Source organism: Hylobates moloch, unplaced genomic scaffold, assembly GCF_009828535.3.
Source record: "Hylobates moloch isolate HMO894 unplaced genomic scaffold, HMol_V3 SCAFFOLD_7, whole genome shotgun sequence".
Lineage (NCBI taxonomy): Eukaryota > Metazoa > Chordata > Mammalia > Primates > Hylobatidae > Hylobates > Hylobates moloch.
In genome coordinates, this window is record NW_026652282.1 from 125492069 (window position 1) to 125510049 (window position 17981).

The window sequence follows — 17981 nt, forward strand, 5'->3', positions numbered from 1 at the left end:
ATACTGGGAGAGCCAGGGCTAGCCCCAAGCTTCAGGCTTCCCCAGGTCCCCCACCATGGAAAAAGCAGGGGCCTTCTAAGCCAAAAACTCCTTTGTGACGAAGGGCAGGAGTGCAAGGCTGAAGGCCCAGGGGAGGGAAAGACAAAGAAATGAAAGGTAGAATGTCACCTGCTCAGCATCTCTGGCATCAGGGAGCTCTGGAAAGGGAGGACGAGAGGATGGAAAGGGTCAACTGATGGGAGATTGACTCTCCGAGTGGCGTCTCAACATCAGAGGCATATGAGGGCCTCAGCTAAGACTGCTCCCTTAGAATCTACACCTTTCTTGAAGACTCTTCCTAAGGCAAACCTCGCTGGCTCCCCGGCAGTTCAAGCACTTCGCAGGCATTTGCTCAGTCAGCCTCCAACGGGCCTGTGACGTACGGGGAAGCCACAGGGTGGAGTGGTCCAAGCTGGTGGCCTCACTGGGGTAGGGACACAAGCCTCCTAACTGGAAGCACGCCCCAGGGCAAGTCCTCAGGGCTAGAGCAGCCTCCGGAAGTCCTCTGTGGCCTGAAGGCAGGGCTGCATTCAAGGAATGAGTCCCAATGTCTGCCTTAGAGAGATATTTTGACAGAAAAAAGCTTGTCAACTCAGTGGATTTTAAACTGCTGTGGTTGCCAATAGACCCAGGCCATGCATTCTCGCACCACACAAAAATTTGCTACAATTTTTAAAGCACCACAGAGGAGAAATGGTTTGGTGTTGAGGTCAGGAGGGTGGAGACGGAAGTAGGGGGAGGTGGTATCAACAGTGCCTAGCATGGTCACTGACAGTTAAAGGGCAGATGCCTTCTGCCCCACTGCTGTCCAAAGCCTCACTGAAAACACACTGGCACCTGGCAACAGCAGAGCAAACCCCAAATGGGCCTTCAACCCCAGGCCACGGGCTTCTCCACAAATAAATGTTTTAAAAGGGACGCTTTAGGATCTTCTCCCGAGATGGGCACCATCATTAAGGAGAAATCCTCAATCTGAAGTTCAATTTCAATGCACCATTCACAAAAAGTAGGCTCATGCCAGTGGGTAGTGGTTTGAACACAGCTGGTCCACATGTCTGGAGAGACAAGCACACTAGAAACTGAATGGCAGAGTCCACGTGGGCCCCTTGGTCGATGTGGAAGAGGAAACTCTGCCACCCAGCCCTCTGGCCCTCAGCCTTCACACACCCTGTCCTCCTTCCAGGAGTGTGGGGACAGCTTTTAGGGAAGGCAGACATCACGGATCCGTGTGATGAATTTCCCTTGGCCTCCTATGAACGGTCCGGGTGCTAGAGTTTTGTTGTATTGTGTTAATTATTTATTTGTCATGATTTTTTCATTCTGTTTTTGCTCAATCCTTGTCCCTGTCCTCCAAATGTAAGCAAGGACAGAAAGCACAGAACTGTGGAGGGTAAGGGGTGCTGAAAGGCTGGCTTCCCTCCCTTACCCCTGTGGCCCAGAGCTCTAGACACAGACAGGCCTCCAGCCAGTCCCACAGCCCCCGGGCCAGGCCTGTGGACATTCTGGCCACAATCAACTCAATGGGGTTATTCCTTTGGCATAAGAGAAGCCAGTTCCTGATAGAAAGACAGGATGTTGAAGGCTTGGGGGTCATCCCAAAGAGTTGGGCACTTTGGCCTTTGGCTCTTCCCAGGGGCTTCGACTCATGCGTGGTCCCTACCCCCACCCTCCCCACCTATCTCTGACAACTGACTTCCTAAAACTCCACGGTTAGGGAATTATTTGGCAACAAGGAGGCTAAGGCTGTTTTGTGGTGGCACAGTCTTTAAAAAGTTAAAAAGAAAACAGGAGACCTCGGAAAGAGGCGTTCATCCAGGACAGGGCACAAACGTCCCACTACTTGTCAGCGCCAGGGTTGGCGGCCACTATCTCCTCGTACTTTGGGGGTGGGTCGCTGTAAGACACGCTGGCCTCCTCACTGCTGCTCTCTTGGGGCGCAGTCACCTCCTCGTAGGAGGGGGGAGGGGTGGTGCTGGACAGTCTGGAGAGAGAGAGCTCAGGGAGGTAGAGGGTGCTCTCGAGCCGGACTGTGGTCCTGCCCCCCCGACTGGGCCCCAGCACCACCTGGGGGCTGCTCGCTGCCTCTCGGTGCCCAGAAGGCTCCCCTTGGCTATGCACAGTACCCCGGTACACCATGACCCGGGGGAGGGTGTGCCCGGCGCGACTGGCTAGGTACCGGTTCTGAGCATAGGAGGGGTGGTGACGGGTCGCTTTCTGCAGCTGGCACCTCCAGATGATGAACAAGGCGATGACAATCAGCAATGCCACCCCCAGAAGGGGTACCACCACGTACATGGCATCTGAGCTCTGCGAGGGGTCTCGAACTGAGTAGACTGCATTTGGGTACCCCTTCCAGAACTCCATCTGCAAAAGAAAAAGTGGTACTTAAGAGAAGCTCAAGTTCCAGGTGGGCTCAGAGGCCTTCAGTAAGTCTGGTGCTTCCTACCCTTCCCCATCTGACTTGTCTCAGTGAGTTACCAGAGAGGCAGCAGAATGTACCAAGGGCAAAGGACAATGCTCCAAGTGAGGAGGACCCTGGAAGAGTCAGGCAATGGGACTGTACGTACTTTAGCTGCTCCTTGATGGCCCTAGTGGCTATGCCTTAGGCTGGGTGTCTTTCCTGGCTTCTGATTCGTCTGCATTACCAGGGCCTGTTCTTGCTATTCCTGAGGCTACTCCTACTCCCAGAACCAGCCCCAGGGTGGTACATGCCGTTTTCTCTTTGTTCTCAAACACTTCCTTGACCTCCTCGTAGCTGCAGATCTCCTCCATGCACTCTCGCTCGATGGTGCCCTGGCGCAGCTCCTCCAGGAACTCATTGGCACGAGGGAATCGTTTCAGGACCGAATGGGCATCCTTGGCCTCCAGAAACACTGAAGAGAGAGCCCTACTGAGGCCTGGAGTGGGGAGATGCCCAGAGGCTCCTTCAAACCAGGCCCAGCCCAGCAACTGAAGCATAATTATGCAGGGAAACAAGGCCGAGTGAGCAGGCAAGACACCAGGCTTCTGATCAAAGGACATGGCCGGCCCTTTGTAAAAGGGATGGAAGGGCTGACATTCTATGGTGCCATGATATACCTGTCTAGAATACCATGGCCCCAACAAGGCTCAGGCCCCTGGCTACATGGAAGAAAATGGGAGCCAACTACAAGGAAAGTGCACGTTGTACAGGAACAAGAAAGAATAAGAATTGTGAGTAGGCAATCTTCAGTGACTAAATCTCCAGTATCTTCTGCATCACCTTGAAAAGTGAAAGTTGGAGCCCTTGCAATGAGAATGTATTCCTCTTTAAGGCTGATACTGGTGGAACTAATACCAGATAATCCTAGAAGACTCTACCAGGGTGGCGTTCCTCCACCTGAACATCCACCTGTGCCACCAGGTGGTCTGGCATCAATAGTCTTGTTCAAGAAAGTCTAATGCAAAGCCAGCCTAGGCTAGATCAGACAAGTGGGCATACATGAGCCTAAGCGCACCTCTGGGGATGGGAAGTAGCAGGGTTCAGATGGAGAGTCTAAGCCTTTACAGACGGGCCACAGACTCCCCCTACAATACCGTCTTTGGATGGTGGGCATATCTACTTATTCCGGAGACAGAGACCCAGCTACAACCAGGCTGACCAGAATAGCTTGAGCTCTGCACCCACATAAGCCTAAGTTGAGACTGTGAAGGATGAAAGAAGAGGTGACGTTTGCTCCTGTTGTTCATCTAGAGGTGGGACTTCCTGGTTCCCATGTAAAGCAACTCCCCCTGGATGCCCAAGCTGGCATGTCTTTGCCAGCAGGCAGGCACCCTTCCCCAGGCCCTATGGCCTGTCACGTTAGTGTCACTCAGGGAAGCCTGGGCAGGTACACATCTACAAGTGACATATGCTCCAGAAGGGAGCCAAAGAGTTGAGAGGGCAAAACTGCTACTCAGCCATTTGGAAAATGGTTACAGGCCCACTTGGGGGGTGGGGGGCAGGGAAGCTGGGAAGGACTTGAAACCTGACTCATGAACCCCTAGGCATGGCCCTCCACGGCTCTGCCCGGGCCTGGAAAAACTCACCTGCCATGATGCTCCCTCAGCTGCAGGGTCTCACTTCTCTGGAGTAAGAGAAAAGCAAAGTTGCAGTGAAACCACATCTAGAAATTTACAGGGCACACTCTTGGCTCTGGGATGTGCCCACCTCCCACTGGCCTGGTCAAAAGGTTGAAGCAGCACCTTGTGGGGTGCATCGTCCTCCATGCAGCCACCCATAGCTTCCGCTGCTTCTCCTTCTGCCCCAAGCTCTTCTCCAGAGACCTCCCCAGGCCCAGTAGGGCCCAAAGCAAACCTTTCAGCGTTTTCCCCCAAGAACATGTTCTGAGCATCTATAAGAACCAAGGGTTGACCTTTTTCTTTAAAAAAGGAAAGCTCCTACAGGCTGAGGCTCCTCCTTCCTTGCTCCCCTCAATGAATCTTTGCAACTTCCAATTGGAAAGGACCTCAGAGACAGATGAGGAAATAAAGCCCAGAGAGACGGGCTCAGACAAGGTTAAGCAAATCAACAGTGACAGTGGCAAGACCAGAATTCACAACTAATTTTGATCACAATGGTGAGTCACAGATACCTCCAATGACAAGCATGTTCCCTGAAAACAAAGCTAACACAGCATCAACCAACTCAAAAGTCACTGCCCTGCTGGGACTAGCCTATAGCAACTGTCAGGGGGCACATCATCTACAGGGTCTCATCCTCCATGCACAACAATGCTGCATTCTTCATATTCCCAGGCATATTCAGAAGGCCCAAACTCAGGTGACCCGCTGTGTTCATCTACACCAGACAAAGAGGCAAGATACCTGGAATCTTCTGGAACCAGGCCTCTCTTCTCTCTTTGCATTAAAGCCCATAGCAGTAGAGTACCAAGACATGAATTTAGATGACCAACACTGAGATGCTAACTAGAAGAGTTGCCCCTAATGTGAGCTATTGTCACAAAACCTTTCTCCTGCTAAGGAGCTATCCAGCCAGTACTTAAACCATGGTCACAGCACACTGCTCCCTCTGTCCCTCCCCACAATACACACGCCCACTCATACACACATTCTAGAGCCCTTGCTGAGCTGTCCACATCTGGGAGCAATCACCCCACTGCTCCCCTCCCCAAGCAGAAGCTCTGGTTTTATGACTAACTGGATGCAAGACACGTGAACTGTGGAATCCATTGAGCCCTCCTTTTTGCCTAGGCTGCCAGGAAGTTCAGCGTCGCTATTGCCAGTCAAGCACAGGCAACCTGGAAGCCCAGCTGTTAAGCACATATGCTTCTGTCCTGCGATGTGGTACACAGCTTTCTATTTATGTTTCCAGTGTCTTATTGTGCATTTATAATATGCCACCTAATCCTTTTGGCAAACAGTTAGGATATAAATCAATAATTTAGGCTGGTCGCGGTGGCTCATGCCTGTAATCCCAACACTTTGGGAGGCTGAGGCGGGCGGATCACCTCAGGTTAGGAATTTGAGAACAGCTTGACCAAAAAATGGTGAAACCCCATCTCTACTAAAAATACAAAAATTAGTTAGGCGTGCTGCAGTGCATGCCTGTAGTCCCAGCTACTCAGGAGGCTGAGACAGGGGAATCACTTGAACCAGGGAGGCGGAGATTGCAATGAGCTGAGATTGCGCCACTGCACTCCAGCCTGGGCTAGAAAGCCAGAAAGAAAGAAAGAGAGAAAGAGAGCAACAGAGGGAGAGAGGGAGAGAGGGAGAGAGGGGGAGAGGGAGGGAGGGAAGGAGGGAGGGAGGGAGGAAGGAAGGAAGGAAGGAAGGAAGGAAGGAAGGAGAAGGGAAGGGAAGGAGGAAGGAAAGAAGGGAAGGGAAGGGAGGAAGGAAGGAAGGAAGGGAGGAAGAAAGAGAGAAAGAAAGAGAGAAAGAGAGAAAAGAAAGAAAAGAAAATTAAAAGTAAAACAGCAAATCTGACATCTATTTGTGGAAACGCCACGTCAAGGGGCTTTCTCTTTTGAACCCTGCAACAATCCCTCTCAAAACCATCAACATGTGAATTTGTCAACAGATGGGCCTGCCTTGTGAGACAGTTGGCCCTCAATGTTTGTCAGAACCAAGATGGAATACGATCTCAAAATTCTGCTTGCATTATGGATACCTAAGCTTTATGTGGTGAGGGTGTGGATATAGTATGCCTCATGGCAAGGATTTTTTGATTGAAGAAAAATGGAGCTGTTGTATCTGGGTTTGAGAAGAATGCATATAGTCTTAATAAGGGAAGAGAGAAAAATATATTGCATTGCTTATCAAAGGAAACTGCAGTGTTTTTTTTTAAAATGGGGAAAAATTTACATAATAGATTACATATATCCATCTTTTGTCCCCCACACACCTAGCCTTGGTCAAAGGTGGCTATATGTGACACCTATCATAGACCCGAATACATGTTATCCTGACGCACCTGCTAAAGTCATCAGTTTGTTTTTAAGCTTCAGTCGAGCCAGGAACACCCCCAAAACAGTTCCCATGGCATGGCCCACTCCATTAGCAATTCTGTAGCCACCTTCACTGCTGCTGCTGCCTGCCATGAGGCCTCTTCCCCCTCCCTCCCCAAAATGTAGCGCCTGCTCCTTCCCCTATAAATACACCATCAATAGACAGTTACTATGGCAACAATAAGGAAGCATCGTGAGGGCTCCACGACAGAGAATGATGCTGCAGCCACACATGTGTATGTCCCTCCTGCCCCTGGTGGATACTGTAAAGCTGACTGTAGGCGGAAGGAATTTTTAACCCACTCCCCGCAGGAACACAGCTGAATCCTGACAGCCTGGAAAGGAAGGAAGGCAGGGAACTGGCCACCACAAAGACCTTACTTAACTCCACCCCAGACTGAAGCTTCTGAATCTCAGCCCTCTGGGACACAACTCCCAAAGTCCCTCACATGAAGCCTGATGACCACCAGAGCACCTGGTCCCAAGACGTGGCCTCCAAACCACTTCTCCAAACCCTAGACTTTATTTGCATCCCTCAGAACTGATCGCCAGGAAAGGGTTCTCCAAATCGCATGACTCATCGACCCACCCAGTGACACGACAACTCCCAAATTATGCTCAAACTCAAACTCTGGGGCCCCCTTGTCCCTTTCCACTCAGGCCAGCCCTGAAAGTGCCTGTCCTCGCCCACCTTCGCTGGACACCAGCGCCCTGACCCAGCAACACTCTTCTCCCGGGTCTGCTCAAGACCCCCCATCACCTTGGCCGGGCCGGGCCTCTAGATCTTCCCTCCCCAACAATGCCCTGCACCCAGCTCGCTGGCCCTGGATACAGAACCGTGCCCTCGGGACTGGGACACCCAACCCAAATGGCCTCACCGTTCTCCGGGCCCAGAAGGCGGCCGCCCTGTTTGCGCACGCAGCCCGCCACCTCGCTGCTGCGCCTCTTCCAGCAGGGGCCCTGTCCCCGCCCACCTGCTCCCCGTCGGCCAAGCCCCCAGGTCCGGCCCAGCCGTCTCCTCCCTCCCTTCCTCCCCTCCCCGCTGCCCTCCCACCGCCCCGGGCACCCTGTCGCCCGCCCCTCCAGGGCCGAAGTGCGCCTGGAGCCCCCGCCCCTCGCAGCCGGGCGCCCAGGCCCTGCCCATTACCTCGGCACCCCTCTGCCTGCCCCTGCTCTCCTCTGGGGGCTCCGCAGCTGCCCGCCCCCCACACCCCGCCGCGCCAGGGCTGGCCTCGCGCCCCGCGCCTCGCGCGCCACGACCGCAGTGCCCCGATCGCCAGGCCGCAATCGTCGCGCTGCCCCGCGCACCGGGCTGCCGGCCGCCTGGCCGAGTGGAGGAAGGAGGGGTGGGGGCGACGGAGTGGGCCGAGGGGATTGGGAGAGCGGGCGGGCAAGCTGGGCCGGAGGGGCGGCGGCGCGCACCGAGCACCGCGCGCCCGCGCCCCACTCTGCCGGCGCCGCCCCTGCCCCCGCCCGTGCCGCCGGGGGCGGGGCCTGACTGGCGGGCCTGGGGCACACAGAGGACCCTTGGCCGAAGCCCTGGTCCAGTCGTGACCCAAGGCGTGGGCCCTCGGAAGATACGGCGCAGCAGGGAGCTCGGGCGGCCGCTCCCAAGGCCCGCGCGCCAGGCGTCCCTGCGCAGCCCAACCCGCGTCCTGTCCCCACCCCGGGCTCACCTGCCATTCAGGCCTGCCGGGCTCCTGGGGCCACCGAAAAGAGAGGGGAGCTGGCCTGCAACCTAGGCCTGCCTTGCCAGGGATCCACAGGGCCCTCGGAAGAAGGGCCGAGTCGAGGCCGCGTTCCGCCAATGACTGGGTGACCTTGACTTCCTCACTTACCTACCCCCACCCTGCCCCGGGAAGGCAGGCTTCTCTCCTGCAAAGTCCGAGAAATGGGGAGAATTCTGCCTCACTCGCGAGGCTGCAGCGAGTTGAAGGAGGAAATGGGTTTGGAAAACTAAGGCTCAGTAAGGGGAGAAGGAATCTTCCGCGACTGCAAGGAGGGCTAGGTGGGGGCTCCTTCGGAGGCCGCACTGTGAGAGGTTTAGCACGGCAGGACAAGACGCATAGCAGAGATTGCACTAGTCCGGGAGGAACCACATGACAGGTCCACTGCTAAGAGAGGGGCAAGGGGGTTCCGGGTGGGCTGAGGTTCTGGGTCTGGGAAAGGCTCCCTCCGAGAAGGAGATGCTGGGTTTTCAGGGTTCCTTTTTGTTCTCTGCACATCTAGAACCCGGCCAGGCACTGGGGTTGGCGTCCTCTTCCTCCCTCCACCCCAAGTGTTGCTTTTGATGGGAATGAGTCTCAGAAGGCGGTTCCAGAACCACTCCCACCCCTATCCCAGGGCGGGTATTAGCAACCTGCCTTGCCAGGGCGCGGAAGGAAGAGGAGTGGGAGAAGGCCTTTATTGCCACCGGCCGCCTCCCCTCCAACCCCCAGGGCCTGGCTCCCCTAGCTCCCCCGATGCCCGCCCCTACACTTCTCTCCCCGCATGGTGCTTTCCCTTCCATTTCTGCCTCCTGTTAGAGTTCTTCCCTAGCTTGCTTGCTATTCCACGGCTGCAGGAATCTTCCTTACCCACCACAGCTCTTCTATGGCCTTCCCCCATGCCTCCGGAGCCTGTGGGGAAGAATTCCACAGGCTCTTCTGGAACTAACCTCTTGAGTTTCCTAGCCCACCAGCATGTTCCTATCCTGATCTTAACACCGCGTAGACCCTTGTACACCTGACTGTTAAAAAAGCAGCTCTTCCAGTATGTGCACAAGGGTCTATGGCCTCTGCCCTCCTTCTGGCACTCCCACTTTGGCTTCTGGCTCCAGCAACATGAGGCTCCTTCTACTTCCCACTGCCCAGAATGCCTTTCCTCCCACTGTGGACCTGCAGCACTTGCATTCATTCTTCCCACACAGTATGCATGACATCTCTACTGTGAGGTCTTGCAGGATCCTCCCTGCACCCCAGTCCGCCATTCCACTCAGGACTATCTGCAGAGACTACGAACATGGGGGCCTCGGTGGATAGCAAGGTGGGGGAGGAGGAATAGCAGTGCCTCTGGAGCGTACTGCCTGCTGCACCTCTTGGTGGTACTACATAATAGGCTCTATTATCTCCAGCAAGTGTTTGACCTCTCTGCATCTCGGTTTCCTTACCTTTCAGATGAGAATGATGCTAACAGTGCCCGCCTCAAAGAATTGCTAAGCGGGTAATGGAGCTAATCACATAGAATGTGCCTGGCGCTTAAGTGTGAGCTTAATGTACATCAGCTGGCCTGCATCCAGCTACCTTGTGTTCATTTGGTAGCTCACTTATGTGCACACTTGCCTCCTCTCTTGGGGCCAGGGACCTTGTCTCTTCCTGTGTCCCTAGCATCTCGCACGGAGCCTCATCCACAGCTGGTGCTCTCTAGAGACTTGTAAAGCTGAGGCTGGAGGGGCTGGGGCTGGGAAGGCCTTCATTGCCTTCTTACCCGCCCCCACTTCTGTTCCAAATCTCATTTGGCAGAGCCGGAATTGTGGGTGTATGACCCATGGAGTCAGACACGGCCCTGTGCTTAAGAGGGCTCTGGACACTTGGCTCAGGCTGTGCTATCACCATCTTGAAATTCTAATGCTTTTTGAGCAAGAGGCCTTCATTTTCACTTTCACTGGGTCCCATAAAGTATGTAAGCCATCGTGCCTATGGATGGCATTTCCAATATCCCCGATCCTATCCCAGGGAACAGAATTCTCAATCACCCACCACTTGTGACTCCTCACCTTCTCCCCTCTGCAAGCCTTGACCAGTTGCCTCTTTCCTCATGTCTCATCACCACCAATTCCATTACCTTCCTCCACATTGCCCCTCCCCAGCCCCATCCCTGTGCCTCACCCTTTGGCTAAGAGGAGCAGTCTCTGCCAACCTCATTTACTCCCAGAGTTTCCACTCTTTCCCCAACACTCATCCATTCCAGAATTGAACGGATAACTTTATCTGAGCTCTGCTGCTCGCAACCTTTTATGTCCTGACTGAGCCTAAGCATTGATCCTTACCCTGTAAGAGACTCATTCCATCTCTGCAAACCGATCAACAAGTTAATCAGGTGTCATGGATTGAGTTGTGTCCCTCTGCAAATTCATGTTGAAGTCCTAATCCCCAGTACTCCAGAATGTGATCATACTTCGAAATAGGGCCTTTAAAGAGGTTGTTAAGGTAAAATAGGGTTATTAGGCTGGGCCTTAATCTAGGGTGACTAGAGTCCTTATAAGAAGAGGAAATTAAGACACAGGCACATACAGAGGAATGACTATGTGGAGACACAGGGAGAGTGTGGCCATCCACAAGCCACCAAGAGAGGTTCGGGAGAAACCGACCCTGCCCACACCTTTATCTCAGACTTCCAGCCCCCAGAACTGGAAGACAATACATTTCTATTGTTCAAGCCACCCAGTCCACAGTACCTACTTTGTTAAGACAGACTGAACCAACTCCTACATCAAGTATTTACTCGGCAATACTACGTGCTGTCCACTGTTCTAGGACTTGGGATTACAGAAGCCAAAAAATTAAATAAAAACTCCTAACCTCATGGATATTAGACACACAAAAAAGAAAAACAAGTCAAAGATACAGGATGCTAGATGATGATTGGTGCCATGAAGAAAAAGTGAAGCAGCGATTTCAAATAAGGTAGTCAGGGAATGTCCCACTGAGAAGATGGCATTTGAACCAAGATTTGAAAGAGGTGAGGGGCCATTCTATTCCAGGTCGGGAAATTCACAAGTGCAAGAGCCCTGGGAGCAGAAGCTTAGCATGTTCTAGGGTTACGCAGGAGGCTGCTGTGCTGAAGTGAAGCAAGCCAGAGAGGAGGATGGTAGGCAACTAGGTCAGAGTAGTTAAGATGGGGGTAGCGAGAGATCATGCAGGGCCTTGTAGACCACTGTCAGGACTTTGGCTACTAGTCAGAGTCATGTGGAGAGACAGTGAGGATTCTGAGTCAATGGTTACCACGATCTGATTTCTATTTTACAACAGGCAATGCAGTGGAGGTGGTAAGAAGCAAGCAGATTCAAGATTGATTTTGAGGGAAGAGTCATTAGGGTTTGATGCCAGTTTGGAGTTGAGCTAGGACAGAGACAGAAATCAATTATGGCACTAAGGTTTTCAGTCAAGGGAACAGGAAGGATGGAGGCCCTTTAACTGAGATAAGAAAAACAGTGATGGAATGGGTTATGTAGACATGTGTGAAGTTCAGGGGCACTATCAAGGCTGGAGATATAATCACAGAATGAGTAACATTTCATTCATATTACAAGTCATGAGATTGGATCGGATCATCCACAGGATAATGAATGTAGAGATAGCAAACCAGCCTCAGAACAAAGCCCCAGGCAATGCTACATTTAGACAAGGAAGAGCCAGCAAGGGAGCCAGTAAGGAGCGATGGGTGCAGCAAGACATAGAGACAACTGCAGAAAGTGTATCAGGAAAGAGACAGTGAGCAGCTATTCCAATCCTATGGACTGGACAAATAAGAAGAGGACAAAGAATTGAGCATTATGTCTGTCGACGTGGAGGTCATGAATGTCTTTACAGGGGCCATTTCCAGGAAAATGTGGAGGGACAAGAGTAGGAAAAAAGGAATTGAAAACAGCGAGTGCCCAATGATTGACAAGTATTGTAAGGGGTTTTGTTGTAAAGGAGAACAGAGAAGCTGGGGTTGGGGGTGGTAGGGATATGAGAGGACAAGATAAAAGTATTTTTAAAATATGGGATAAATTCCAGCCCGGTAACGTGTTTGTATGTTAATGTGCCAGTAACGTGGGAAAAATTGGTGACGCAGGAGGGAGAGACACAGATGTAGGTAAGTGGGAGAGGCGATGGCAGAGCTTGGAAAAGTTCTCTTCTGATGGCTTCTATTTTCCCAGTGACACAGAAAGCCAAGCCACCAGTTGGGAGTTGGAGGTGAGGGATGTCAGTGGTTTGAGGAGAGAAGGCTTGAAATAGTCTTCTTCTGGGAGCCAGGAGAGTGGATGTTCTGTGGAACTGTAGCGTGATTTCTGGGCTGCATGGAGGGCCCGCTTGAGGGTTGATGGTCATTATTTTAAAGTGAAACTACTCAACATATGTGCATGGCTTTCTCCAACCATATTCAATTGTTCTTGTGGAGATTTAGAGTAGGTAGAGTTGGATTTCATCAGGGTTGGGGTTTTGCCAGATGAGTACAGGGATATAATGGAGGGACACAGTAGTTTTATGTGGATTCAAGGGAGAAAAGATAATGATTGACCATGGATTTTAGGCTGGGTAAGGAGGGAGGTAAGGACAGAAGCAGGGTTTGGTGAAGGAGAGTGAAATCAACAGTAGAATCTTTGGTCTGAGGGTCCCCATAGGGGTCAGAGGACTGTCGTAATACTAAAAGGAGTGAGCTGGTGGTTGGAGAGCTGGATGCATGAAATGGAGGTTCTGGAGAGATGGTGGTTATAGATGTCAACCAGGTCTTAGGATGAGTGTAGAAGGAAGTGGCTGAGGTAGAGAACAGGGCAAGAGCACCAGTGGAGAGTAGGTCAAGGGAGTAGGAGATCAGAGAGTAGAATTATCTATGCAGATATTGAAATTACCAAAAACTTTGCCATCCTCCCACCCACACACACCCTGGATCCCAACCTACACATAAGCACGTGCTTATTCTTTTTACTTTTGTCTCCTCTGACTGTGTGTTTTCAAATAGCCTATCTTCAAGCTCACTATTTCTTTCTTCTGCTTGATCAATTGTGCTATTAAAGAGCAATGTGCATTCTCTGGTATGCCAGTTGCATTTTTTAGCTCCAGATTTTCTGCTTGATTCTTTTAAATTATTTCAATCTCTTAAAGTCTATCTGGTAGGATTCTGAATTCCTTCTCTGTGTTATCTTGAATTTCTTCGGGTTTCCTCAAAACAGTTATTTTGAATTCTCAATCTGAAAAGTCACATATCTCTGTCCCTCTGGGATTGATCCCTGGTGCCTTATTTAGTTCATTTGGTGAAGTCATGTTTTCCTGGAAGGTCTTGATGCTTATGGATGTTAGTCAGTGTCTGGGCATTGAAGAGTTAAGTATTTATTCTAGTCTTTGCAATCTGGGCTTGTTTGTACCCATCCTTCTTGGGAAGGCTTTCCAGGTATTCAAAGGGATTTGGGTGTTATGATCTAAGTGTTTGGTTACTGCAGCCATATCTGCATCAGGGGGCACCTCAAGCCCAGTAACACTGTGGCGCTTTCAGACTTGTAAAGGTATCACCTTGGTGGTCTTGGGTAAGATCCAAAAGAATTCTCTGGATAACCAGGCAGAGACTCTTGTTTTCTTTCCTTAATTTCTCCCAAAGATATGAAGTCTGTCAGTCTCTCTCTCTCTCTCTCTCTCTGTGTGTGTGTGTGTGTGTGTGTGTGTGTGTATGTGTGTGTGTGTGTAGATATGTATCTGTGCTGAGCTGCCTGGAACTGAGGGAGAGATGACACAAGCACCCCTGTGGCCACCACAATTGGGACTGCACTGGATCACACCTGAAGCCAGAATGGCACTGGTGCCTCACTCAAGGCTTGTGATAACCACTGTCTGTCTACTGCCTATGTTTGCTCAAGGCCCTAGGACTCTGCAATCAGCAGGTGGTGAAGCCAGCCAGGCTTGTATCCTTCCCTTCAGGGCAGCAAGTCCCTACAGTCCCAGGTGGGTCCAGAGATGCCATCAGGGAGCCAGGGCCTGGACTCAGAAACTTTAGGAATCTACCTGGTGCTCTATTCTACTGTGGATGAGCTGGCACCCAAGCCACAAGACAAAGTCCTTCCCATTCTTGCCTCCTCTTTCCCCAAGCAGAGGTCATGCCTTCCCCATGGCTACCACCACCCAAGGCCCACGACAAATACAGTCTGGCTACCACTGATGTTCCTTCAAGGTCCAAGGGCTGTTTAATCATCTGATGTTGAATACTGCCAGGCCTGGGACTCTCCCTTCATGGCAGTGAGCTCCCCTCTGGCTCAGGGCAGGTCCAGAAATGCTGTCCAACAACTAAGGCCTGAAATTGGTAATCTCATGAGCCTCCTTGGTGCTCTACCCCATTGTGGCTGAGTTGGTACATAAGCTGCAAAACAAAGTCTGCTTTACTCTTCCCTCTCCTTTTCTCAAGCAAAAGTAGTCCCTCCTCATAGTCACCACAGCTGGGGATGTTCTGGGTCACACCTAAAGCCAGCATGGTACTGTGCTTTGCCAAAGGTCTGTGGTGACTGCTGCCTGGCTGCTGTTGATGTTTATTCAAGAACCAAGGGCTATTTAGTCAGAAGCTGTTGAATTCTGCCAGGACTGGGTCCTTCCCTTCAGGGCAGTGGGTTCCCTTCTAGCCCAGGGTGGGTCGAGAAATGTTGTCCAGGAGCTATGACCCACAGGGGCTTCAGGACTCTGCTTGGTACTTTAATTTGCTGTGGCTGAGCTGGTATACCAGTTTCAAGACAAAGTCCTCTTTACTCTTCCCTCTCCTCCTGGAGCTGCAAGCTGTGCTGCCTGGGGTTAGTGGAGGGATGACATAAGCACTCCTTAGCCCACGTCAGCTGGCATCTCACTAGGTCATGTGCACTCCAAGTTCACTGATTCTGGGCCTGATTCAGCACCAGGCCTTGCCCAGGAATTGCAGTCCTTGTGGCCTAGACTGCCTTTCAAGTTTATTTAGAACCCCAGAATGTTAGCCCAGAGTGGTGAGGCTTGCCAGAACTCAGGTTCTAACTGTTGGGATGCGTTATTCCCCTCTGGCTAGGGCTGGTTTAAATGCTCCTTACATAGGTGCCAGCTGAGCTGCGCCCGGTGTTGCTTTCCACTTGACAAGGCAGCACTGAGTTTCAATGTAAAATCTCGCAATCACTGCACTCTCCCTCCACCAGGTTCAGAGATTCTTTCTCCACACCAGACTAATGGCCACTGCCAGGGGATGGGAGAGAAGTGGCATTGGTGACTCAAGACTGTCTTTCCTACCCTCTTCAGTGCCTCTTTCAGTGATATCAAGTTAAAACTAGGAACAATAATTACTCACCTGATTTTTGGTTCTTATCAAACCAGGACCTGTGATTGCTCACCTGATTTTCAGTTATTATGAAGGTGCTTTTCTTGTGTGGACAGTTGTTCATTTCAGTGTTCCTGCAGAGAGGATGATCAGTAGAGTTTTCTATTTGGCCCTCCTGCTCTGCCTCTGGATTGCAGTTTTAAACTAGTTGGTCAGGGAAGGACTCACTGAGAAGTAACATTCGAGAAGCATTTAAAGGAATAACGGTGATAGCTGTGTAGATAACTGGGAGAAGAGTATTCTTGTAAAAGGAAATGGCACGTGCAAAGGCCCTGGGACAAAAGTGTGGTTGGCATGTATGAGGCACAAGGAGTGCAAGGGAAAGATTTCACTCAGGCCACAGAGGCAAGGCTCAACCACAGTCTGAGTCCAGTCTTGGCGGAGTGCCTGATGATCCTCCCAGGAATGTCAGAAGATGGGAAGTCCTGTGAGGAGCTGCCACAAGACCCTTTTCCACTCTCCTTTCCATTATGCAAGGCTATCATGAAGCAATTCTTCACCCACTTCCCTGGTTCTAGTGAGGGATGGGACCTTCCACCTAGCCCCCTGCTTTGATCTGAATATTTATGTCCCTCAGAAAATTCATATGTTGAAACCTGATTAACAATGTGATGTGATAGTACTAAGAGATGGGACTTTAAGGGATGATCAGGCCATGAAAACAGAGCCATCCGAAGACAGCCCTCACCAGACACTGAATCTCCTGGTGCCTTGATCTTGGGTTTTCCAGCCCCCAGAACTGTGAGCAATAAATTTGTGCTGTGTATAAGTTACTCAGTCTAAGGTGTTTTGTTATAGCAGCCCAAATGGACTAAGACACCTCCCTCCCTACCTTAGAGTATAGTTTTTAGTATGGTATTGGCTCCTTAGCAACAGAGCACCCATCTCTTGTGTTGCCCATAATCTGATCTTTGGTTTGGCACTGTCCTGTGGAACTAGGGACACAGGAATCTGACAGAAGCTCAGTGTGTCTACATCAAATATCACCATAAAAGAGTGATAGATTAGCTCAGATGATTCTCCCTTAAATTTTCTATAGCTGGCTCCCTCTTGCCTTTTAGCTTTTTGCTCTAATGTCACAACCTCAAAGGAGCCTTCCCAGATATACTCTGCAAATAGCTCATCCCCTTCTACATTGTATCTCAGATCCTGTTTTCTTTCCTCCAGAGCATTTGCCCTCCGACATTTTTCTGATTCACTCATATTTCCTTGTGATTGGTCTGTCTTTCCCACCAGATTATTGGTCTCATGAGGGCAGGGACATTTCTGTCTTGTACATTTCTGTAACCTCAGCTCCCTTCTGCCTTTCTCATATCATTCCACACCATGTAGCATAGGAATTATATATGTATCTTTTTGTTCTGATTCTAAAAATAATATGCTCTCATGGTGGCAATTTTGAAAATGACCACTCACAATTCCATCAGCCAGAGAAAGCCATTATTAAAATGTTTACATATCACTTTACTTTTCACTCTACAATTTCAATTTTACATCATTTATTTCATACACTGTAAAAAGTTTTTTAATTTCCTTTTTTATCTAATTATAAAATTCATAAAGTATACATTATAAAATATTCAGGCAAAACACAAATACATGAAATAGAAAGTTAAAATTCACCCATAATCCCCTGATCTGTTGAGAATCACTTTAGTACTTTCCTATCTATCCTTCTGTATGTTTTCTACCCTTCTGTATGTTTTCTTTCACGTACATTTTTTTCACACACACAAAGGAATTGTGAACTGCCTTTTTGCCCTTAACAATATCTCGCGATCTCATGGGCGTCTCTCTTTGTCACGGCAGTACAGAGTATGGCTGAACTAATACTTCTTTACCTATTTCCTTTTTTATAACCATTGTAGACAATGCTGTTATGGACCTGCTTGTACATGCAACTTGGACATTTCACCACTTTCTCCCTTTGCTTTCATGCTTTGGTTTTCTCCACTTTCAACATTTAAAATATTTGTTATTTTCACCTACCTTTTTATGTTTTCATTAGATAATGTGTAAATTTTTAATCCCTGTATGAAATTGAATTTGGCTTAAGATTTAAGCTAGGGATTAACTGTATTTTTCTAAGTGTTTATTCTGTTTGGGAACTGTTATTTCTCCACCACTGTTGGAGAGAAGGGGTAGCTTGGGAGACTTAATATCCATTAACCACCCTCTCAGTGTCTCTTTCATATGGACAATTAATATTTCCTCAGCCTTTAAGAATCTTCTCCCCTCCCTACTGACCAGAGAGCCACCATTCAGATCTGTCTTTAAAGCTATTTTGGAGCCACAATTCTTCCACACTGATGGAAGCACTAGTTTTACCAGGTATTTCTTTTTTGTATATTATTGGTTCTGTTTCTGGTCTAGTCCATTGCTATAGCCCGTCTCTTCCTATGTCAGTAATACACTGTT

General features: G+C 50.1%; 1 protein-coding gene across 3 annotated transcripts; it reads right to left on the reverse strand.

Annotated features, from left to right (window-relative positions):
* Window positions 1–1727: 1727 nt before the first annotated feature.
* PRRG3 (proline rich and Gla domain 3) lies at window positions 1728–7789 on the reverse strand. 3 transcript variants are annotated; one of them, XM_032757769.2, is made up of 4 exons: window positions 7651–7789; window positions 4087–4124; window positions 2752–2912; window positions 1728–2403 (listed from the first exon to the last, which is right to left on the reverse strand). In XM_032757769.2, exons 2-4 carry the CDS (start codon window positions 4091–4093, stop codon window positions 1876–1878), a joined length of 696 nt encoding a protein of 231 aa, XP_032613660.1. In that variant the 5' UTR covers window positions 4094–4124; window positions 7651–7789; the 3' UTR covers window positions 1728–1875. The 3 variants fall into 3 exon arrangements, with proteins under 3 accessions (XP_032613660.1, XP_032613664.1, XP_032613661.1); XM_032757773.2 differs by lacking the exon at window positions 7651–7789 and adding an exon at window positions 7382–7416; XM_032757770.2 differs by lacking the exon at window positions 7651–7789 and adding an exon at window positions 4243–4269.
* Window positions 7790–17981: the final 10192 nt, after the last annotated feature.